This window comes from Boleophthalmus pectinirostris, unplaced genomic scaffold (assembly GCF_026225935.1).
Source record: "Boleophthalmus pectinirostris isolate CB_2022bp ecotype Guang Dong unplaced genomic scaffold, ASM2622593v1 HiC_scaffold_16, whole genome shotgun sequence".
NCBI lineage: Eukaryota > Metazoa > Chordata > Actinopteri > Gobiiformes > Gobiidae > Boleophthalmus > Boleophthalmus pectinirostris.
This window is the reverse complement of record NW_026571095.1, coordinates 26293926-26319816: the sequence shown is the minus strand read 5'-3', so window position 1 is coordinate 26319816 and position 25891 is coordinate 26293926. Positions and strand designations below refer to the sequence as shown.

The 25891-nt window shown below is 38.6% G+C and overlaps 1 protein-coding gene across 1 annotated transcript in view; it reads right to left on the bottom strand.

Annotated features, from left to right (window-relative positions):
- The window catches only part of LOC110153462 (protein tyrosine phosphatase receptor type M), a 583698-nt gene that overhangs the window by 397322 nt on the left and 160485 nt on the right, over nt 1-25891 (bottom strand). Inside the window, exons 3-5 of the mRNA XM_055151363.1 lie at nt 24684-24958; nt 13250-13328; nt 3128-3243 (exon numbers count right to left, since the gene is read on the bottom strand). Of these exons, the coding sequence (XP_055007338.1) occupies nt 3128-3243; nt 13250-13328; nt 24684-24958 (470 nt within the window). The remainder of the gene's footprint in view (nt 1-3127; nt 3244-13249; nt 13329-24683; nt 24959-25891) is intronic.

Sequence of the window (25891 nt, the reverse complement as noted above, 5' to 3'; positions counted from 1 at the left end):
CCGCCGTCGCGACAAACTTTGTGCGAAATGCGAGGAAGCGACAGTTCGAAAATGCCTCTAAGAACCACTGCATAAACCACGTAATCCCCGCGCTCCGACGAGTCAGTTACACTAGGGAGTTTGATTGACAACCGAACAGCCAATAGAAAATGAGGGAGCCTCGTTTTCTATTGGCTGATGTTTATCTGGCCTCAACACGTCCACAGTTGATAGATTTTCGTTCTTTTTTTTTTGGTCATCATAATTACAAGACTGCTGCATCTCTGTAATGGTATTTTAAACTTTCACTGACAGTTTGAAACAAAAAAAAATCCTCCATACAACCTTTAACTCGTCAGCCGCCGTGTTACAATAGGAAGTGTTCATGGGCGCACTTCTGGCTCCTTCTACTCTGGCACCAATTCACTTTACATTGGAAAAATTGTCACCCGTCTCTGTAACTGCTGCAGTGAGCCTTGTCATTTTGGTCTTAAAATGTTCATTTTAACCCGCTCTACGTGATCCTGGGGTTTTAAATTTTGCTATTTTGTCTGTAAATCAATTCTAATATGGATCTGGCTCCAAACCCGCTCCTATAACCTCTAGCATCGTGAGCTTCATTTGACTGGAACCGAACGCTATGGGTGATGTCAGACTCCTTTACTCCACTTCTTCATACAGTCTATATTTTGATGGCATGTTTGATGGCATGGTTTTGATGTCAACAACATGGCATAATTATTAACAGTTATTCATATAGTTTTAGTAGTTGATTTATCACTACTATTATTATTCAATTAATCAGGGCCCTACATAGTTGTCTGAACAATAAAAGGAATGCACAGACTATTTTTGCTCATATCTGTACTGTATTTTTGAGCAAAATTCCTTGATTTACAGGCCAATTGTTTGTTTTTTCATATTACTAATGGATATAGTTTATAGATCAAACAATACTGATGGATTAGAAACCAGAGAAACTGATGGTCGATAAGCCCCGACGATATTTAGGGTTGATATTTTTGGGTAAATTGATCTTATTTTCCTCAAATTAATCCTACTTAAATTGAAAAGAAACTCATCCACGGCCTTGTTTTAGTACAGACGGGATAAGAGAGCAGTGCCCTCTTCACACAAAAGTACTCAAAAAAAAATTTACACTTATTTTCTGGTTAGCCCAAATAAAATTATCGGCTTCAATTGGAGATTTACAGCCAATAGCCGATACACAAATAAAAAGCCTGATCGATGGGCTATGGGATATAGACAATCTAGTCTATATCAAAGAAAATACATGTTGTTATTCGCTTTTTTCTTTTTACAACTACAACTTATTGAACCGTCTTGACTTTGCCATAGAGTCATGTTTTCTTATTGTGTTTAAATTTGGTAGTTTTGACTTCAACAAAACTGTTCCAAAAAACAAAACAAAAAAAGCTTGATTCTTGTCACCTTCACAGTTCTCAATTCTGTCTCTGCCAAACTGCAAAAAATATGTACTTTTTATTTCAGGCAGGGTTTAAAGGTTACACAGTGCTGCTTTAATTGAACAAAGAAAGCGTTTCATGCAGTAATTAAGATTTGCAATGATGTCTCTATGCCATGGGTGAACGCTGAAGCTCAGATCATTATAGAAAGTAATTTAAAGTAACACATTTATTCATAAGTCCATTTCTTTTTAACTATGCCAGCCTCACTGTACTATTTTAATATATGGTCTGTTTGTACAGTCTCATCCCTGAAAGAAGTGGAGGTCGTTGAATTCCTCAGTTAACATTTTCTTAAAGTAAAAAAAAAAAAGTCAAACTTCATAACCTTCACATCAGCACATTGGTGAGGATAAGCTACAAGGCTCCGCTCAATGACAAAATATGAATTTGAAGAAGAAACGAAACCACAAGGCCAAATTACTGATCAGGTCCCTATGGAGTAAGAAAGTTGTCCTCAATAAATAATGCCTGTAAAGTCATAATGTATTTTTGACAGTAAAGTTGTGTCTGTGAATTTGTATTCATACTGAAGAAAGCGTAATCATACATTTTCGTGATTTTTGTAATTCTTTATGTTGTAACTTTTCAATTCATATTCTGATGGATAAAATACACACAACACATTTTGCGCACGACTGGACTCAATCGAGAGTTTACGAATATTTATTTTATGCTCAACTACAGCCAAATATTCAGGATTTTCCCAAATATGCACAAATTTATATCATATGCACCTTCTCGAATTTTAGTAGTTTTTTTCATGTGATACTTTTACTTTATCCATGTGTCATTAGTTCATTCGTTTTTCAATATAAAACCAAAAATAAGAAAACAAAAACACTGTTTTCTTCATTATTTGTCTCCAAAACCAAAATGAAAAAACGGATAACGATTTTTTTTTTTTTGATTTTGTGTTTAAATGAATAATGGAAAAAATGGATAATGGACCTTTCCTGTTTCCGTGATTTAAACTGAGATGCTGGACTGAACCAGGACTAAACCAGGACTAAACCTGAATTAAACCAAGACTGAACCAGGTTTAAATCAAGACTAAACCAGGATTAATCAAAACTAAACCAGGATTAAATCAAAACTAAACCAGGATTAAATCAAAACTAAACCAGGATTAAACCAAGACAAAACCAGGATTAAACCAAGACTAAACCAGGACTAAACTGGTCTCAGTCCCCGTCTTAGTTCTGGTCTGGTCCTGGTCTCAGTCCGAGTCTCAGTCCTGGTTCTGGTCTGGTCCCAGTCTCAGTCCTGGTTCAGTTCGGCATCGCAGTTTAAGTCACATAAATGGGAAACGTTTACGTGATGTTATCCGTTTTTTTCCATCATTCATTTAAACACACACACAGAAAAAAAAAAAAAAATTGTTATCCATTTTTTCATTTTGGTTTTGGAGACAAAAAAAAAAAAAAAAAGGAAGAAAATATTTTTTTTTCTTTTCATTTTCTTATTTTTGGTTTTATTTTGAAAAACTAATGATACAAGGATTTTACTTGAGTATTTTTTTTATTTTATATTTTCTTTAACGGTTCAAACCACATTTCTCACAATTAACACTGGTTTTATTGTGATTTACTGATTCTGTGCAATATTCTGTAGAGCTCTAATCACTGAATTATTATGAAGAAAAATATATATATACAAACCTGGAGCCAGAGTCTGAAGTTGTCCCTTTTTCGTCCATTGACCGTGCAATGAAACGACGCAGACTGTCCGGCGTTCACCTCAACTCCTTTAATCGTCAGGAAATGTGGCGTGTTCACTGAAAGAAAGAAGAAAAAAAAAAAATCACAAACACAAATATTTAGTTACGAAAATGTCTGAAATCCAGTCAACATTTGTGAGGTTTTAATCTAATGTATCACTATTTCTCCAGTCTGTGCCAATCTCCACACACCCACTTTGAAAAATGTGCCAAGGACTGCATTTAACGGCGTCCAAGACCACAGCAAATTCACTTAAATAGATGGTGTTTCATAGTTTTAGTGATACCTGCCAATACCAGGAGCCTCCATCAAATTGTTAACAGCAGATCACAGAAAGCGCAGATTTTGTTTCCAGTTGAGATATTTGTAAAGTAGAAGTAAATAAGTCTTTTCACTTAATTATTTTTTTCCCTACCAAACTGTGTATATGGTGGTTTTAAAGTAATCCAAGTCATTTTTTTGGCAACTTTAGAGTAAATATGGTGCATTTGCAAGTTTCTGGTCAAAAATGGCTAATTCTAAAGTTTATGCTGCCTTTAGTGGACTCTGTGTTTTCAAGTAGTTGGTGACATCACAAAACACTGCTGCCCTGATTACAGTAATGTTTTTCTGTACAAATAACCAGCTGCAGGGATGGAATCTGAAGTGTGGATATTAGGGATGGGCATGATAAGTCGACTAATTGGCAATTGATCATTAAGAATTTCGTCGATCATGTTCATTTTTAATCGACAAACTGAATGTAGGTTGCTGTGCGTAGCGTAAGGAAACGAGGCTGCGTCTGACAGCATAAACAATGGAGTTGCGTCCTCGCAGTCCCACGTTTGGGCTCTGGCACCTTCTTGGAGATCACTGAACCACTCAGTGTGTTCACAAGAACATCAGTGTCCCGGGTATGATCGGGTTTTTTGAGTATCTCGGTTTCGTCGTTTCAACGCAGTATCCTGGTTACTGCAACATAAAGTTGAGTGCGCATGCGTCCAAAAGACACTTTTCAGTCTTTTTATCACAGTAGTAGCCAAAATAAATAAAGTGAACAACATAAATAAACTGAGTGAAATGTTAAATAAAGAGCTGCGTTAAACATGAACCATCTCCAACGTGATATATCATCATCAAAATCCCTCTATCACAGAAAGAAAACCTATAATCCACTGAGTCGTGTCCTTTAGTCCGACAGAAGCTGAACCGCATCAGCGCACAAGGAAAGAGCTGTTTTGTTTTTTTTTTTTCAGCACGTATAGTTTATGCAAATGAGCCATGTGGTTTTAAGTTTCATTTCTGTAAAACGTAAACAAAGGTGCGCAAAACTAGATTAAACACATTATAATTTCAAATGGGATGATGTGGCTCTTTAGTGGTTATGGTTTATATGTTGTAAAGTTGAGTTTATTTATGCAGATTAGTAATAGTAATAATAATGATGATAATATAAAAACGTTAATGATTAATCGAAAATGTATCATTTTAGAACATTTTATCGAATGCCCATCCCTAGTGGACACCTGTTGGACCAATCACAATAAGCTTTATAACATCAACTTTTAACACTGAGCTTTATAACAAGATATAACATGCCCTCATGGACCGATAGCTGACATTTTTCCAAGTGCCCACTTCAGCAGATAATATCACCTCCAGAAAGTTACATATCACCACTTTAACTACGTACAGAATATAATATATAGAATCTACTGCGGCCTTTATCACTTTTCATCTCTGCATAGTTAAATCATAAGACACCATTTCTATGTAAAGGTCTATTCTCTTTCCTAAGCACACTCATTAACGGTATCTTGATTGGGCTAGAAAATAACTTAAATAGAGCACGTTTGATTAGTATCACTTCACTGTGCGCGGAAATAGGCCGATTCAGTGGAGCGACCTTGAATCGGAAACAAAACGAAACCTCCAAAGACCAACACTAAAGCTAATTCACTCACTTACACTGTGGAGTAATTCAGATACAGACTCACACTCAAAATCAGATTAATATTTTAGGAGTTATAAGACCATTAAAATGACAGGAAAGCAGGAAAAATATCTGGTTTATTTCTGATTATGGTTCCTCTGATTTTGGTCCCCAAAAACAAGGCGAGACCAGATTTTAACATCATTTATAATATTTAAATTTTGGAGTTAAGTTTACAATTTTGGCATGTTTTTATTTGCTTTATTTACATTGTTGCTAATATAATTGGCAGCGATTTTCAAAGATCTCAAAAAATGTAAGTCAAAGCACTTAACGCCCTTTTTCGTCCAATCCAACTTTAAAGATGCATTGTGTAACTTTTCTGGTCGAGGATCTGTCAAATGCTTTTCTCCATGGAGATGTTATTGCTTTGTCTGTTAAGCGTCACAGTATGGCCTTTCTATCTTCATGGAGACCAAACCAGGCCAAGTTACAGGTCAGATCTGTGGAGAGGCGACTCCCGCTCACAGTCTGAATGTCTTTTTTGAGCAATAAAACCACCTGCAATTGAATAAATGTATAGTAGAGCTGTTTAAAGTCATACTGTGGGACATTCCAGGCAGAGCAAAGACATATCCATAGAAACAAGCAGATGACTGACCTCCAACCGAAAAGTTACACAGTGCACCTTTAAACACACTCTCAAATCTTATCAATCTTGTTCTGTCTGTCAAGATCTTGTGGATCTTCTCATTTAAATAATCTTTAATGCCCAGAAATCAGATTATTATCAGATTTGTGTGTGCACGTGAACAAAGACAGCATCCCAGAAGTTGGAAAAATTATCCAATTGCATTTTTTTTTTTATCTAACAGGCATTGTGATTGTGGATTTGTGGTTTGTCTTTGGATAATACGAGTGTGTAAGTTCAGATCTTAAAGCTGCACTGTGTAACTTTTCTGTTGGAGAGTCCGTCACCTGCTTGTTTCTATGGATGTGTCATTGCTCTGCCTGGAAACTTCCACAGTATGACATTAAACAGCTCTACTTTACATTTATTCAATTAAAGCTGGTTTTATCGCAAAAATACCTAGAAAAACAGGTATTCTGACTGTGAGCGGGATCGCCTCGACACAGATCTGACCTGTAACTTGGTCTGGTTTGGTCTCCATGAAGACAGAACGGTTTAATGCCATACTGCGAAATATTCCAGACTAAGCAATAGCATTTCCATGGAGAAAGAACACAGATGTATAAAACTACAGGGTTTAGCAGCTTTTTATGCAGTATAAGACAAAATATTATGTTGTTAGTGGAAGAAATGATGGTACTTCAAAAACAGCAGCTACTGTGATTTGCAAATTGTGGATCGTTTTTGTTTTGCTTTCAGATTTCAATGAATCTTCCAGCCTACGTGTATTTTATTTTAAATGTGGGATTGTTTTTAATCTGTGTAAAGCACTTTGTGTTATATTTTTGTATGAAAAGTGCTTTATAAATAAAGTTTGATTTGATTTGATTTGATTTGATTAGTGACAGTAGTAGTAGAGGTAGTAGTAGACGTACTGGTGGTAGTAGAGGTAGTAGTGGTAGTAGTAGTTGTAATAGAGGAAGTAATAGTGGTGGTAGTAGTAGTAGTAGTAGTAGTAGTAGTAGCAGTAGTAGTAGTAGTAGTAGTGATGATGATGATGGTAGTAGTTGTAGTAGTAGTAGAGGTGCTGGTTGTAGTAGTGGTAGTACTTGTTGTAGTAGAGGTAGTAATAGTGCTAGTAGTGGTAGTAGTGATGATGGTAGTAGCTGTAGTAGTAGAGGTAGTAATAATAGTGAGAGTAGTAATAGTGCTAGTAGCAGTAATGATGGTAGTAGTTGTAGTAGTAGTAGTAGTAGTAGCAGCAGTGGTAGTAGTAGTAGTAGTAGTAGTTAGTAGTATTAGAGGTACTGGTGTTAGCAGTAGTGGTAGTAAAGGCAGTAATAGTAGTGGTGGTAGTAGTGCTAGTAGTAGTAGTGTAGTAGTAGTAGTAATAGTAGTAATAGTAGTAGTAGTAGGTAGTAGAGGTACTGGAGGTAGTAGTGGTAGTAGTAGTTATAATAGAGGTAGCAATAGTGGTAGTGGTAGTAGTAGTAGTAGTAGTAGTAGTAGTAGTGTAGTAGTTGTAGTAGTAGTAGAGGTGCTGGTTGTAGTAGTGGTAGTAGTTGTAGTAGTAGAGGTAGTAATAATAGTGAGAGTAGTAATAGTGCTAGTAGCAGTAATGATGGTAGTAGTTGTAGTAGTAGTAGTAGTAGTAGCAGCAGTGGTAGTAGTAGAAGTAGTATTAGTATTAGAGGTACTGGTGTTAGCAGTAGTGGTAGTAAAGGCAGTAATAGTAGTGGTGGTAGTAGTGCTAGTAGTAGTAATGGTAGTACTAATAGTAGTGGTGATGGTAGCAGTAGTAGTAGTAGTAGTAGTAGTAAGTAATAGTAGAAGTAGTTTTATAAGAAGGACAAATAGTAGTAGTAGTAGTAGTAGTAGTAGTAGTAGTAGTATAGTAGTAGTATAGTAATAGTAATAGTAGGAGTAGTTGTATTAGAAGGAGAAAGTAGTAGTAGTAGTAGTAGTAGTAGTAGTAGTAGTATATCTTGAAATAGTAGTTGTGTGTCAAAAGGACAGATGTGTTTTTCCTGCTGATAATGACTGCTTTAATGACAGAGGCAGAGGAGACAGGACCCCCGCTGGGCCCATCACACCTCCAGGAGCCAGGGGGCCGGTATTATTAGAAAAATCAATTGGGCCACATCCACACCAAGTCAAGTGCTACAAGAGCAAGGGGAAGTACGTGTATTATGTAGTACTAGTCCTTCTAATCGTAATGAGGGTACGTAATGATGTAATGATGAAACTGTGTCGGTTGTCGCATCAGCATTGGTAGCAAAATTAATATACAGTAGCCTAGTAGTAGTAAGTTGTTCATGGTTTGAGTCAAAAGGTTTTACAAACATTAAATTGTTTTATTTTTATATAAGCTCTGGAACGCTCTGCCCCCCGCCCCACGTCTGAACAGCAACACAGTGTTTTGAGTTTTGTATTAAGACCCATTTTTACTCTCTGGGTTTTTGCTCCTCTGTGTCTTTTATTTAATTGTACTTATTTATGTTGTACTTGTTGTTGTAGTAATAGTAGTAGTAGTAGTAGTAGTAGTAGTAGTAAGTAGTAGTAGAAGTAGTAGTAGCAGCAGCAGTTGTACAGTAGTAGTTGCAGTAGTAGCAGCTGTAGTAGTAGTAGTAATTGTTGTAGTTGTAGTAGTAGTAGTAGTAATTGTTGTAGTTGTAGTTGTAGTAGTAGTAATTGTTGTAGTTGTAGTTGTAGTAGTAGTAATTGTTGTAGTAGTAGTAATTGTTGTAGTTGTAGTAGTAGTAGTAGTAGTAGTAGTAGTAGTAGTAGTAGTAGTAGTAGTAGTAGTAGTTGTAGTAGTGTAGTTGTAGTTGTGTAGTAGTAGTAGTAGTAGTAGTTGTAGTTGTAGTTGTAGTTGTAGTAGTTGTAGTTGTAGTTGTAGTTGTAGTTGTAGTTGTAGTTGTAGTAGTAGTAGTAGTAGTAGTAGTAGTAGTAGTAGTAGTAGTAGTAGTAGTAGTAGTAGTAGTAGTTGTAGTTGTAGTTGTAGTTGTAGTTGCAGTTGTAGTTGCAGTTGTAATTGTAGTAGTAGTAATTGTAGTAGTAGTTGTAGTAGTAGTAGTAGTTGTAGTAGCAGTAGTTGTAGTAGCTGTAGTAGCTGTAGTTGTAGTAGTTGTTGTAGTACTAGTAGTTGTAGTACTAGTAGTTGTAGTAGTAGTAGTAGTAGTAGTAGTAGTAGTTGTTGTAGTAGTAGTGGTTGTAGTAGTTGTAGTAGTAGTACTAGTAGTTGTAGTAGTTGTTGTAGTACTAGTAGTCGTAGTAGTAGTAGTAGTAGTTGTAGTAATAGTAGTAGTAGTAGTAGTAGTAGTTGTTGTAGTAGTAGTAATTGTAGTAGTAGTGGTTGTAGTAGTTTTAGTAGTTGTTGTAGTACTAGTAGTTGTAGTAGTTGTTGTAGTATTAGTAGTTGTTGTAGTATTAGTAGTTGTAGTAGTTGTTGTACTACTACTAGTTGTAGTAGTTGTTGTAGTACTAGTAGTTGTAGTAATAGTAGTAGTAGTAGTAGTAGTAGTAGTAGAAGTAGTCATAGTAGTTGTAGTACCTCCCGCTGACCAAACAGTATACACCGAAGGTACACGGAGGGCAAAGAGGAGGAGGTCGAGGTTGAGGCGCTGCACAGCGAGATCGAGCAAGAGCATAGAGCGCCCCAGATATACAGCCTATTAATACTACAACTACAACCCCACCACAAACACATACATGTACTAGTATAAACAAAAATACGCAGCACCTAACACCCAGGTACTGACATCTGTGTTTCAGTACCATTACAGCGTTTTCAAACTTGTGCATTTCCATTTTGATGCTTTTACCTCTGTTCCATAATTACACTTTTTCCTCCAGAGAAAGCCGGTGGTCAGAGGGCGCGTATCGACCGTTCACATTTTTACATGCTTCCATCGACCTGAGCGCACAGGCGTATTGATCCACTCTGATCCGTTTAGATGTGCCTCCTTTAGCCGTACAAATCCACGCTCTATTGACACAACATTTGGAGGATTTCTTCTACTTTCAAACGGTTAGTCGATCATTAGCCACCGACAATCACCGCCTGGTATTTTGGTGACTAAAGGGAAGTGTCAAATAGGAATCCAATGATACATACATGAGATATTGAGTTTAAATTTATTGATAATCGTCGACTTTTTAAACGGTTCTATATTACGGACAATTGACTTGAGGTAAAAGATTCTAACATGGCTTAAAGCTCATGTTGGAATGTTGTTACCTCCTCAAAAACAAACCTGGAGTTGTGTTTTGTTTCATTCACATGTTTGAGTAACCTTTTATTATTTGTCTGTGTACATCTCCAAAGCTCAAAATGCTCTGTTGCACCTTGTGATGTCATGAAGTGGTAGTTTTCAAGTTAACAGCTACCTTTTAATGTTATTGTTTTTTTGTTTTTTTTTTTCAGACTAAGAGTTTGTTTTCTGATCCTGACAGTTTCTTCGGTCTTCCTCAGAGTGACGTTGCCGTGACTGATTTATACTATTACATAGACTTGAGGCGGTGATGTATGTAAGAAAATTCTTGAAAATTATCACTTTTAATGACAATTTGCCAGACGGACAGACATTTTGTTGTTTTGTTGTCTTTTAGGGTATGCTGAGAGTGATATTTGACAGTAGAAAGACAGCAAGCCTTGGACTATTTTTCTGCTAGTTTCCCGTGTGTGTCAGGATGCAAAATTTTCGGGTTATTTGGCCATTTATGCAGATGCAGTCACCTTAATATTTACAGTTACATCATTTTAAAGGGTGTTTTTTGGGCCCTGAGACCAAATGTGGCTGAGTTGGGGTTGGTCCCTGTCAACTTGTGATGGCCCAAGGTATAAGAGAACAGGAAATAATAGTGAAAAAAGGTATTAAAAAACATCCTGAGGACTTAGTTTTGGTGCCGTCTTCCTACCGGAGGAGGCAGGACGACAGCGCCACCTGCAGTCCGACTTCCTCAGGACAGTATCCCAGGTGTGAGAGAGTAAAAAAGCCCCTCGTCCCGGTTTATAGCGTTATAGCTTAACATCACGTGACCACTCTGAGGAAAACCGCGGGTGAGCACTTGAAACTGTCAGGTATGAAAACAAACACTTGGTCTTAAAAAATAATCTAAAAACATAAATTATCGGAAGACCAAATTAACCTTTTAACTTTGTTTAGCGGAGATTGGGAATTCCAGGGCTGAAATGATCCAAATGATTCTAGTGAAGGTGTATGTGGTTTAAAAACTCAGTGGAACATGGTGGAACAGAGAAAAAGTCTGCCTCAATATGCAGGATTTGTGTGTTAAAAGTGTGAATGAAACAAAACGCAACTCCAGGTCTGTTTGTGATGAGGAAACAACATTACAAAATGGATCAGATAATGGTGTTTTGGAATTGTAGACAGAATTATCATAAAGGATTACTCAAACGTGTGAATGAAACAAAAGACACGACTCCAGGTTTGTGACTTTAAAGCGCACGAGAGTCAAGCTTGTGTAATATAGGACCTTTAAACAAAAATAACTCCATAATTTAAAGTTGAAAAGACTTGATTTTGCATGTCATGTACTGTGCTGTATATATGATGTGATATGGAGAACTCTTCAGACCAGGTACAATGTGAAGAGCTCTTCCGCTTATAGTCTCAGAGTGTCTGTGCGCAGAAAGAGAACTGCTGAATGCCCCGGTGTCCATTATATCTGCATCAAGTGTTCACAAGTGGCTCGGTGAGTACAGGGAGCAGGGCTGGGCAGACACAAGAGCAGATATGGACTAAAGGCTTTAAGGAGTAGAAAAAAAAATACATTAGCACATTTACAGAAAGAAGAAAATGAACTTATTTATTTGATATTTGTTCCCTCAACTCTTAATATATGACTCAGAGGTGGGAAGAGCACTGAGACATTGTACTTGAAGGTCTTATATTAGGCAAAATGTTCTCTTGTGAGCTTTAAGCCATGATATAATGTTGTTTCCTCATCAAAAACATACTTGGAGTTGTGTTTTGTTTCATTCACACGTGTTTGAGTAACCCTTTATTATTAGTCTGACCACATCTCCAAAGCTCAAAATGCTCTGTTCCACCTTGTGATGTCATGAAGAGGCAGTTTTAATGATAACAGCCACCCTTTACTTTTTGTTTAGGAGAGCTTGGCAATTCCAGTGTTTCGAGCGTTTTCCGTTTCAGCTTGTCAAATCCTGATCCCGTCAGATCTCAGAAGCTAAGCAGGACCTTTGATGGGAAACCTGGGAAAATCAGGTGCCACAGGGGGGCGCCAATCGCAAAAACCGTCATTGTGTCCTTAGGCAAGACACTTCACCCACACAGTATGAAAGTGGTGTGTGCGTGAGTGATTGTGGTGGTCGGAGGGACCGATGGTGTAGATTGACAGCCTTGTTTCCGTTAGTCTGCCCCAGGGCAGCTGTGGCTACAATAGTAGCTCACCACCACTGGGTATAGAGTCAAAGAATAATGCTCTGTAATGCATCTTTGTGACACAATTTCTGTGAAAAGCGCTATAAAAATAAAAACTTTGTTACTTAGAAGAGCTCAGCCTAAATATGCAGTGTTGGTGTGTTAAACATGTAAATGAAACAAAACACAACTCCAGGTCTGTTTGTGATGAGGAAACAACATACAACAGTATAACACAGAGCAGAAAATAGCATAATATGGTCCCTTAAAAGTTAAAATCAAACTTTATGTATCTGAAGAGATAAATAACAGAAATTTTTGAGCAAGGACAGACAAAAAATAGAGCAAAATAAGCAAAATCATATCTAGAAGAAACACAAATGTTCAAATTGTTTCATATTGTCAACATAAAGTTTAAACTTTTGTCACTTGCAGACTTACAACAAGAGTAACCAAAACTTTTACTCAAGTAAGAGTAATGTTACATCCTATAATATATTACTTGAGTACTACTCTGTGAAGTACAATTTTATTCAAGAGCCCATATTACTCTATTTTCTGATCACAAACGGACCTGGAGTTGTGTTTTGTTTCATTCACACATGTTTAACACACAAACCCTGTTTATTTACACTGAGTTCTTCTCTCAAAGAAGACACAAGAAGTGCTCCACTGTGTTTTTAAACTCCATACACCTTCACTAGAATCATTTGGATAATTTCAGCCCTGGCATTTCCAATTTCTACCAAACAAAAGTAAAAGATAGGCATTAACTTAAGACATCACAAGGTGGAACAGAGCATTTTGCGATGCAGACAGTACATTTTGAGTAATATATGACCTTTAAAAAGTTACTCAAATACATGCAAGCACTACCCAACTCTGACTAAAGCTGTATTGTTCTTCAACTATTTCCCGTGGTCATCCTAGGTCATTTTCGCGCGTCCATAACTCATACTGGAGTTATGGACGTTGACATTTATGGACTATTCCCAGATTGTTGTCTTGTCAGGAGGCCTTGGTTCGCTCCCCGTGTTGGACAGGTGTCACGGAGAGGACATGGGCTTCAGCATTGTCATATTGTTTTAATGGCGGATTGGGATGGGACTTACTGCACTGGTGTCCCTGGACCACCACTTCTCTGATGGCCACCAAACCGCGCTGGCCCGAGGTTACCACTTCGAATACGATCTGCGGAGAGAAGAGAAGAGAGGGAGGGGGGAAAGAGGGAGCGTTATAACAGGGTGATGAATGGGCGCGTGTCAGACGGCGGCGTTTATAGGAGAGGAGGAGAGAAGGACAGGTCTGGTAATGCAGTAATGGTAGAGTAGTGTAGTAGTGATCGAGGGCTGCAAGGTTCGCCGGAATCTAATCAAAAATTTGAATGGACGCAATTAGCAAATCGCAAAGGCTGCAGTTTTTGAAGTACTATAATTTCCCCCACAAATACTCTAATAAAATCTCCTGTCTTATTCTGTACCAAACTTCTACAAAACTAAAATCTTGCAAAGTTAAAATGACTTGAATTAAGGACATATGTTATATTGATTTATGGAAATTATCAACCAATGTTCGTTTCAGAGGAGTTGTGTTTAGTGTAGTTAGCTCCTCCCTTCAGGCAGATATAAGTAACAGATTACATGTACCAGAGTTACGTAATCAGAGTACAAATTATGAGTAACTGTATTCGGTTACAGTTACTGTTTCAATGAGTGGTAATTGGATTACAGTTACTTTGTTGTAAAGTAAATGGATTACACTGCAGTATTTTCCTGTTTTCACATTTCGGGCTATATCCCTTTTTTTTTTCTTTTTTTTTTTTCTCCTCCGGTAATTCCACTCATTGCCGGTCTAAACCAGGTCTAAACCAGGTCTAAACCAGGTCTAAACCAGGTCTAAACCAGGTCCAAACCATGTCCAATTCAGGTCCAAACCAGGACTAAACCAAGTCCACATCAGGTCCAAACCAGGTCTAAACCAGGTCCAAACCAGGACTAAACCAGGTCCAACCAGGTCTAAACCAACCAGGTCTAAACCAGGTCTAAACCAGGTCCAAACCAGGTCCAAACCAGGTCTAAACCAGGTCTAAACCAGGACTAAACCAGGCCCAAACCAGGACTAAAACCAGGTCTAAACCAGGTCTAAAACCAGGTCTAAAACCAGGTCTAAACCAGGTCTAAAACCAGGTCCAAACCAGGTCCAAACCAGGTCTAAAACCAGGACTAAAACCAGGTCCCAGGACTAAACCAGGTCTAAACCAGGTCTAAACCAGGTCTAAAACCAGGTCCAAACCAGGACTGAACCAGGTCCAAACCAGGTCCAAACCAAGTCTAAACTAGGTCTAAAACCAGATCCAAACCAGGACTAAACCAGGTCCAAACCAGGTCCAAACCAGGACTAAACCAGGTCTAAACCAGGTCTAAACCAGGTCTAAACCAGGACTAAACCAGGTCTAAAACCAGGTGTAAACCAGGTCTAGACCAGGTCTAAAACAGGATTTAACAGGACTAAATCATGCTGCATGGACCTTGTTTCCTCGTCTTCTATCAATAATATTTTTAATACGGTTAAGTAAAGTCTGGGCAAAGACCAGGATATCTTCACAAAAAATCTTATATGAAGATATCCTGGTCTGGGAGAAAAGAGCACTACTGCTCATGCTCGGTCGGCCCACAGCCACCGGAAGTACCGAGCCATGCTAGGCTAATCTGGGATCATGCGCCATTGAGCTCGGCCCATTGACTTGAATGGCCGACCATTTTGGAACCTGGGGGCTTGTTAGGGAGAGACTTATGTGCATATGGGCGTATGGTGTTGGTTCTTTTGATTTAATTTCAGATATTTGTTTTCTGTTTATGTGTTTGAATAGTTTATTAGTACTTTATTTTACCCTACACCGGAAGTCTGATTTAAAATACATTTTTGTTTGGTCAGACATCTTTTTTGTTGAAGTCTGCCTCATATTCTGACCACATTGGCCACTTTATTATTAGCCAGTTTACATCTACAGCTACCTTTTACCTTATGTCCAGTAAGATGGGCAATTCCAGGTTTGAAATCATGCAGATGATTCTACATAGCAAAAAGTGTTAAAATTGACTCTCACAGAATCAATTTTAACATTTTCTCAGAGTTTATATGAGTCCAATCTCTTCTAGAGTTAATTTTACATTTTTGGAAATGTTAATTAAGTAAAACTGGACCAAAGTTCCTGTTTAACCCCGAAATCTAGTGCTATATTCACGTTTTGAGAGTAAACAGATAACACTTTGTAGGGTTATCCTGATTTAGCTAAACAACACACAGAGGTGTTTAATTTTATTTTTACTTTATTTTAGTTAATTTAAGATTAAATTATGGACAAAACTGGTTCAAGCTGGTGTTCTCTCACAAGAGTTTGAAGTGGTGAATGGGAGGAGCCAAATTAACACTGAGGGAAGTTGAATTAACACTAGAGGAAGTTGAATTAGCACTAGAGGAAGTTGAATTAGCACTAGAGGAAGTTGAATTAACACTAGAGGAAGTTGAATTAACACTAGAGGAAGTTGAATTAACACTAGAGGAAGTTGAATTAACACTAGAGGAAGTTGAATTAACACTAGAGGAAGTTGAATTAACACTAGAGGAAGTTGAATTAGCACTAGAGGAAGTTGAATTAGCACTAGAGGAAGTTGAATTAACACTAGAGGAAGTTGAATTAACACTAAGGGAAGTTGAATTAACACTAGAGGGAGTTGAATTAACACTAAGGGAAGTTGAATTAACACTAAAGGAAGTTGAATTAACACTAGAGGAAGTTGAATTAACACTAGAGGAAGTTGAATTAACACTAGAGGAAGTTGAATTAACACTAGAGGAAGTTGAATTAACACTAAGGAAGTTGAATTAACACTAGAGGGAGTTGAATTAACACTAGAGGGAGTTGAATTAACACTAAGGGAAGTTGAATTAACACTAAAGGAAGTTGAATTAACACTAGAGGAAGTTGAATTAACACTAAGGGAAGTTGAATTAACACTAGAGGAAGTTGAATTAACACTAGAGGGAGTTGAATTAACACTAAAGGAAGTTGAATTAACACTAAAGGAAGTTGAATTAACACTAGAGGAAGTTGAATTAACACTAGAGGAAGTTGAATTAACACTAAGGGAAGTTGAATTAACACTATAAGGAAGTTGAATTAACCTCAACCACATCGACTCTGGCAAATAACCCCAACTCGAACCCCCATTTAACTTTCAAATTGTTAAAATACAAACTTTTGATGTTAAAAACAACTCTGAAATATTTTCCCTTAAAATTTTAACCCTCCAGTTTTTGCTGTGTAGTGAAGATGGACGGATCGGAGCACTTCCTGTATTACCACATGACATTACTGGGTGGAACTGTTTTCTATTTGCAGGGTTTGTGTGTTAAACATGTGTGAATTAAACAAAAAAAAAACACAACGCCGGGTTTGTTTGTGATGAGGAAACATTATTATAACATAGATCAGAAAACAGCGTAATATGAGCCCTTTAATGACCGAGACAGAGGGAGTTATAACATGGTGATGAATGGGCACATGACACACTGCAGCGTTTATTCAGAGGGAGGAGGAGACAGGGACAGAGCTGGTAATGCAGTAATGTGATCTAGTCTGAAGTCCACAGCTGTGAGGGCTCGACGCTGGAGGATACTCTAGTTATTTCTCCAATATGTCACCAGAGAGAGGGGCAGTGACAGTCCAAGTGAGGAAGCCACTTTAGGACTTAAAATGATTACGGGAGAGTGGAGTGAAGGTGGAACAAACAAAATGGTGGTAAGATAAGGTGCTGTCGAGTCGAGTTTAAAGAGTCTTTGTCTTATAAAGTTTCCTCATCACAAACACACCTGGAGCTTTGTTTTATTCACATATGTTTGAGTTACCTTGGTTTATTGGTCTGTTTACAATACAATATGTTAATACAGGAAGTGAGTCTGTGTGTCATTCATTTTTCAAAATAAAAACAGAAATAATGGAAAAAAACAACAACAATTTTCTTCATTATTTATCTCCAAAAAACAAAATGAAAAAATAGATAATAATTCTTTGTGTGTGTGTGTGTTTAAACGAATAATGGTAAAAAAGGACAACGGCCGTTTTCCGTTTCCGTGACTTAGACTGTGATGCTGGACTTTTGCGCTGCATACGGATTGAATCAGGACTAAACCAGGACTGATCTCAGGACTGAACCAGAAGGAGTAAACTAGGACTAAAACTGCACTAAACCAGGACTAACCCAGGTCTAACCCAGGTCTAAACCAGGATCAGCACCTCCGGCCTGTCCCGACACCCAGTCCTGGTTCAGTTCTGGTTCAGTCCTGTTTTCGTCCTCTTTTAGTCCTGTTTTAGTACTACTTGAGTCCTGCTTTAGTCCTTCTGGTTCAGTCCTGGGATCAGTCCTGGGATCAGTTCTGGTTTAGTCCTGTTTTAGTCCTGTTTTGGTCCTGATTTAGTCCTAGTTCAGTCCTGGTTTAGTCGCTTTGGTGAGTCCTGGGATGAGTCCTGTGATGAGTCCTGGTTCAGTCCTGGTTCGGTCCTGGGATGAGTCCTGGTTCAGTTCTGGTTCAGTCCTGGTTCAGTCCTGGGATAAATCCTGGTTTCTGGTTTACTCAACTTGCTTAGGGGTCAAAATTGGATGAAACAGGAAACGGCCTTTATCCATTTTTTCCATAATTCATTTAAACAAAATCGAAAACTGAAAAAACAAATTGTTATTTGTTTTTTCATTTTAGTTTTGGAGGCAAATAATGAAGAAAATAGTTTTTTTTTGTTTTTGTTTGTTTGTTTTCTTATTTGTGGTTTTATTTTGAAAACCGAATGAACGAATTATACATGGATTGAAGTGCTCCATTGTCATTTTAAACTCCATACACCTTCACCTAAAATCAAATAATGTGTTTCTCATCAAATAAATACACATGTATTTGATTAAATGCAAGATGGTTACATTTAATGCCATAGTGAGGAACATTCCAGGCAAAGTAATGACATGTCATGGTAGTGAACCTTACCAGAAAGTAACATAGTGCACCTTTAATTAGGAGATGACTTTTTTGTTTGTTTTGTTTTGTTTCTGTAATATTTTACAGAGGTGGGGACTTGCAAGTCGTGACTTGCACTCAAGTCAGACTTGAGTCACTATTTTTAGGACTTGAGACTTGACTTGATAAAACAGGTAAAGACTTGGCACTCGACTTTGACTTGAAAGATCAGTGACTCGGGACTTGACTTAAGACTTGAGCCCGGTGACTTTATAAGATTTTCTATTCTTACCCTAATGATTCATAAAGATCTTGTCAAGACATTTAGACTTGAAATGACTTGAAGCTCAAAGCAGATGACTTGGACTTGACTTGGACTTATGAGCCAGTGACTCGAGACTCGACTTGGACGTGCCTGTCTTTGACTTGGGACTTGACTCAGACTTGATGTCAAAGATTAACTTGAGACTTAAAAAAACAACAACTTGGTCCCACTTTTGGATTTTATAATATTTTCGAAAATCTCATCATCTTTATTTACTGACAAATAATACATTTTTCTTTATAAGAGAACGATTTGGGGGTCACCAACGTACCGATAAGGAAAGTATGTGTCACTGAGAGGAAAAAAAGTTGGAAACTACTGCGTGAGCCTATTTAGAGTGTCCTAAATACAGTGTAGTTTGCATTCGAGTCATGTCCAGAGTCCCTTTTAAGTGCCATTTGTACCAACAGTTGCTTTACGGCTCCAGTTACGCGTCGGACATGGAAGCTGTAACCGTGACGACAGAAACCCTCAAATCCGTAACATCTGTGCATCGCGGGGCTCGCTTTGCACTATTCTGGGTGCACTTCTCCTCAGCACATGTGCAGAGCTGTGGCAGAGGCGTGTCCGGAGTTATGCTTGTGATAAAAAGAGAGACGAGAGCCGGGTCCGGGGCCGGGTCCGGAGCCGGGCGTGGTGCCGCTCCACACGCACTCACACATGTTCGAGATGCCTTCACTAATGTATGACCATGTGAGCCACCATACAAGCTGTTCAGGAGGGTTTCACATGGCATAACTTCATACTCGCCTGTGGAAACACTGTCGAAACTTTCACCTGCTTGTCTCCATGACGATGTTGTATTTGTGGAGAGGAAACCCTGTCCACAATAATAATAACAATAATGCACGTTTTTCAAAGTTTGAGGTGTTTTGTGTGGATTTTTATTTGTTTATTTCCTCACAATAAAATTTTCGTTTTGCTTTGTTATTTGTTTTTTGGGATTTTATAGGTCAGACGTCTCCGACCTTTTTCTTCCGGTGAGCCTTTACAAAAAGAAAATGCGAAAGAGCTCCTAATTTTAGTGATCAAAAGAAACTGAGCAAGACTTAGATGGGGAACAGTTAGAGACCTATAAAACGTTAACCTTTATCCATTTATTACCGCACAAAGTTAGACATTTACAATGGCCGTTCATCAAATTCATCAATATGTATAATTCAAAAATCCTTTGGCGAGCTACTTGGAAGGGGGTGGAGAGCTACTGGTTGGAGAATCCTGTTATAGGCTCTGTTCACGCTTACGTCACAAACCAAGAAGACGTTCAGAAACATGCTTATGGTGTAGTTACCAACACTGGACTCAGCGACCGACTCTGATAAAACCCAATGAAGTAAATTTGATCAGCAGTAAAATGAAGACTGCAGAAGTATGTGCTGTTTGGAATCATCTTGAATTTCGTGTCTCGTCTCTTCTAATCGCATGAACCCAGTGCGCTCGGAGTTGTGTGTCAGGGGGAAATGAGGAAAACTGAGGTAGGGTTGTAATTGTTGATTAGCCGAACATAACTGAACACTACAATGACATGGAGATGAAGAAAACTGGGACATTTTCTCAGTTTTTCCTAAATTTTTTCAGACTACTGTGAACAGAGCCCACAGGAAGTTGTCATCGCATGTTTCCAAACGCCTTCCCGGTTTGTGACGTAAGCGTGAATAGAGCCTATTGTACTAAAAATGTAGAAAAAGGAGGCTTGCATCTCCACAAATCTGACTCGTGTTTGCCCTGGAGGGACTTTCCTGCTGTTTTCTATGGAAAAGTTTGGCTATAATATTCAAGAGTGATTCATCAGCTGGTTTCACTTCATGGAAATCGTCTGACCTCGCAGGATTAGGATTTGCTCGCTCAACACTAGGCAGGAACTTTTTTAATTTAACCAATCGCTGCTATTTGGTCGTGACGTATGTAATGCGCCAAATCCCATAGGAAGAAGGGCAATAACATCTTTCCCCTTGATAAAATTCACCAAACATTCTCTTTGTTCCGGCTTTAAATCCTCGATCTCGGGAATCGTTGCCAACACAGAATGTCTGTCTTCTTCTACATCCATCTTGACCACTTTGTTTACTGTTGTGCTGTACCACAAAAGGGACCCAGAAAGGCGCTTGAGTTTGACGTCATGGCTTCACAGCTCTTCACTGATTGGCCAGTGCGCAGTCTACAACTTCTAGTTTATTCCGACTCCAGACCTAGTCGGTGGAAGCAAATTAAATTGAGCGAAAGCACTAGGTGGCGCCAGCTTGGATAATAATATTTCACAATATGGCATAAAACTCAATTTCCATGGAGAATGTTTTGAACTTTACATCTTGGAAACATCCATATGTCTTTCCAGCTCCAAAAAGTTACAAACTATGACTCTAAATAAATCATCATGGACACAAACACTAGAAAATGTACACAGCGCACCTTTAATACTGTGGCTTTATCATTAAACAATCACATCTTGAATAAGATTTTCCTTGGCGCTCCATCTCCATGTTGAAATGAAATCCTAGAACATGGACACGACTATTTATTATTAGTCTTTTTGTGTTGTGTTATCTGGGATGTTGCTACGCCGCATCCTTTTGTCATTGGAACGTACGGCGCCTGAGATGGTCGCCGTGCTCACATGGGAGCCCGGATGCCGTCAGATAAGTCTAATTATAAAAGGCCCCTCTCGCCCGCCGGAATATCAAAGTAGATGTGCCAATTAGGCCCTCATTACAGGCTCATTTAAAGGAAATTAAAAAGGCTAACCACTCCGTACAACAGCAGCAGCAGACAGATGACCCGGCCCCCGCTTGCTAATTGAAATCCTTTTGTTTATGCGTCTCACATCAGTCACAAGGCCTAATAGCTCTGATGTAATAGATGCTAATACCAATGATAGCTCTGTGTGTAATGAGGTATAGTACAAATATAGTTCAAATATAGCACAAATATCAGCGTGGGACCGGAGCATTTGGAGGCATTTTAAAAGGTGGACTGTGTAACTTTTTGGTTGGCGGTCTCTCACCTGCTTGCAATTTCTCTGCCTGTATAAGATTAAATAGCTGTACTTTATATGTGTTCAATTGGACGTGGTTTTATCGCTCAAAAATACCCAGAAAAACACATATTCTGACTGTGAGCTGGGTCGCCTCTCCACAAATCTGACCTGTAACTTGGTCTGGTTTGGTCTCCATGAAGACAGAAAGGTTTATTGCTAAGCGTGTGCAAAAAAAAAAAAAATCTAAATATTGCTATATCGTATTGTTTAATGTGATGATACAGTATCGATATCATGGGCTGCTGTATCGATATATCGCCAAGAGTATTTTTTGGTATATTTTACTAAATTATTTTGTTACAGAGCTACAGTTTTGTTGCTTGTTCAGAGGAAGGAAACTCATTTATGCGACACATTTGACATTTTCACAGTTTTGATGATTAAAATGTTTGTGTTTCATATGAACTTTGCACAAGAAGTGGTTTAACAAAAGCTTTTAGTATCACAACCATTTAGCCTTTATTTTTTATTGAACCGTATAAAATCTATTTGAAATATATCATATCGAATTGAAAGTGCACTGTATCGAGAAATGTATCATATCGTGGCCTATGTATCGAGGTATGTATTATATCGGTAATTTCTTAATGATACCCAGCCCTGATTAATCGGGGTATCCCCAGGTTTGACTACCCCAAATTTAAGACCTTTTTAAGACCACTTAAATGAAAATGAAGACTAACATCCCACCCAATATATGGGCGAAAAACACCAGATCCAATTCTAATAATCACCAACCAACTACTATATCTAGAATCTAAGAGCCACTGTGGATTAAATCGACACTTCCCCATGATCCATCCAACGTCTTCCTCCTCTGAACTGATTGTTTACTCATTGCCACCAGCACCAGAAACCAAGGAGACCAAAAGAGAAACCAAAGTATTGTTTGTGCATGCTCCAATGCTCCAAATTAGACGTCCATTCACATTATGTGGTTTCACGTTGCTTTTTTTCCCTCCCTCCATTTAACATTGCACTGCAGCCCGGTTGAGTAAACAAAAAAATAGACTAATGAAATTTAAGACCTTTATGAAAATTAAGACTTGGACAACACAATTTAAGACTTTATAAGGCTTTAATTTAGGAACATTTAAGACCTTTTTAAGACTTTTCAGACCCCGCGGCTACCCTGTTCATGCCATACTGTGAAACATTCCAGACAAAGCAATATGCCACCAGAAAAGTTACACAATGACTCTTTAAAGTTCACTCATAGAGAAAAAGATGATTCAATTGTCAGTAGCTGTATCTCTGTAAAATCGCTCCATGGATGAAGCTAACGGGACAATAGCATTTTAATTATCACAATGCAGCTACAGGCGACACTGTACTCAGACGAACAATGGGACACTTGTAGGATTTTATTTTTACATTGCGATAAAATACTTTAAAGGGCTATATTACACTATTTTCTGATCTGTGTTATAATGCTGTTTCATCATCTATGTCTATTCATTTTAAGCAAATGAATAGACTTTTTTTCTGTTTTTAATTGTAATAAAATTTAAATAAAATTAATAAAAATAAAATAAAACCTTTGTATTTATTTATTTATTTTTAATAGTATTTAATTATTTCTAGGGAAAATAATAATAACAGTGAGATACAACTTTTTTGTATTTTATTTAGAAGCCAAAATCAGTACACATTTTAGAGTGCTTTAGGTTTTTGAGATGTTACTGTGAATCAACATTGGACATGATTTATATTGATATATATAAGATTGTGAGCAATATAACTAAACAAAATATTCTAGATTCAGTAAATAAAATGGAATCAACCTTTTTCAACTCAAAATAAATATTCTCATTTGAAGTCGTTTTTCCCTGACATATTGAATGGACATGATTATATCCTACAGCCGTGCTTTTATTTCAGAATAGTGCATTGTAATTTCACATTTGAAAAAGACAAATGGTAATCTCCATTAAAAGTTTGAGGATGGCCTAACAGGAGTAATTATCAGAAGGCTGGGGATGACAGGAATCTAAACCGCTAATTAAAAAATAATTTCACACACTCAGGTGGCTTCCCTTTGACAATTGCGTAGGTTACCGTGCAATTAAAGATACCCATAATTAGTGCGTGTTGTTAATTAGTGACAATTTCCATCTTTTCTCGGCTGTGCGTGGCAGCGGATCACTGCGGCGGCCATGTTTGTCCCTGTGAGCTTTAAACCTGTCCTCTCTCTTAGACAAAGAGCTCAGAGAAAATACTGTGAACTCCAATGTCAAAGGAACAAGAGACATGTTGTACTTTTGTAAAGGTACATTTCCACTGGACACAAGTGTACAGTAACATCAATCTGAGGTCAGTCCTGACTCACTCCTCATATACATAGTCCCTCTAGTGGAGGCCATCTTACAGGAGCGTCACATTGGTCCTTGTTAACTAAGTCATGAGCTGCATGTGATGAGCAGCTGGAGCCCAGTCTCACTGTGGACCGGTTCTACCTGGTCTTAATGAAAAACCTCTCCAGGCCGCAGCTCCCATTGGGAGGTGAAGGGTCCCTCTGCATCAATTAACATTTGGTGGACTTGTGGAACAAGTCTGGCTCCCGACTAATAGCAAGGCAAGTGTGAAATGACCTTGGCCCGGCCGCACTCGTGTGCACCGGGAAGTGAAAATGACTTTCACAAATGGAAACGCACAAGTGGCTCAGGCGCACAGAGGAGGGACACATTACCATGGATACGGCAGCACCAGAATCAATAATCGCAGGGGTTTTCAATGGGCCATTGTACAATTGTTTGGTTCTTCTCAAATAATAAATTTGTCTTCCTCCTCCCACAGAACATAATGAGGCAGGCTTAAGCACAAAGCCTCCACACAGAGCAGCTGCTGTATCCTCTCTCTATCTCACACACACTCACACACACAAGGACTCTGTGTTACAGGTGAGGGCACAAGGAAACCGTCTAACAGCCACTTTAGTGTTCAGATTAGATCATATTTAAAGTAACCTGCTTGTTATTTTAAAGTGACCTGGTATTTATCATATCAGTGTACGTGACAGTAGTTGGGCCAGTAGGTGCTGATGGTCATAATATTATATAATCTGGTAGTAGTTACATTATTGTATTTACAGTGTATGTAGTAATCACAATAACCTGGTAGTAGTTATATTATTGTAAAGGTACCTGGTAGTCTTTGTAGTATATGTAGTAATCATAGTTACCTGATAGTAGTTGGGCCAGTAGGTGCTGATGGCGAGCTCCACCTGCCCCCACGTTCTGGTGGCAGGTCCGGACACGTTCCACACGGGCATGCCCATGGGACTGTTGTTTTCTCGGATGTAGACGTTGAGGTGGCCGGGGTGGCTGGCGTCGCGTCCGCCCATGTAGTACTGGAAAAGGACGCAGTGGGTGTCATTCTCTTTGAGCTGAGGGGACAGGAGCAGGGCCCTCTGACCTGCGAAACGCCCTGAAGTGTTCACCATCATGAAGGCTGCTCCTGTGGACGGGAGAGGAACAGGGTCAGATTATGTGTGGAGCAAAAGCCTGGGTGTATGTACGTGTGACCAGGGGTTAAAACAGTATGTAAGATTGAATGCAAAATCGTGAATACATTATTGGCACAGCAAAAAAAACAATCTGACCATGCTTAGGAATAATTATGAACAATATCTTCTTGGTTGAGGGTCCGTCACCTGCTTGTTTCTATGGAGACGTCATTGCTCTGCCCTGAGTGTTTCATAGTATGACATTAAACAGCTCTACCTTACATTTACATTCAATTACAGGTGGTTTTATAGCTCAGAAATACCTGGAAAAACATCATTCAGTATTCTGACTGATTGATCTGAAATGTAACTTGGTCTGGTTTTGTCTCCATGAAGAGAGAAAGATTTAATACCATACTTTGAAACATTCTAGACAAAGCAATAGCTCCTATGAGGTTTAGGTAATGACCGAAAAGGACAAGATCACGGATACAAGCTCAGTCACATGGGAGGAGCTCGGAGTAGAGCTGCTGCTCCTACATGTCAAGATGAACCAGCTGACGTGGCTCAGGCATCTATCTGTTCCTGGGTGCCTCCTAGACACCTCCCTGGGGAGCTGGAGGGATTATGTCTCTGGTGTGGCCTAGGAACACCTCAGGATCCCCCCAGAAGAGCTGGAGGAAAGGGAAGTCTGGGCCTTCCTGCTCAAACTGCTGCCTCCACGACCCGGCCCCAGATAAAGCAGAAGAAAATGGATGGATGAACCTCCATGGACAAAAATATTTGAAGGACCCTCCGCCAGAAAAGATAAACAATGAAAAAAAAAAAAAAAATCGACTTGTATGGAAACTGTGTAGCATTCTATTCATAGCAATAACATCTCCACTAAAAAAAGTTGCAAGTGCGTCTTTAAATCTGCTACACTCTCCCAGTCCAATTGCTGT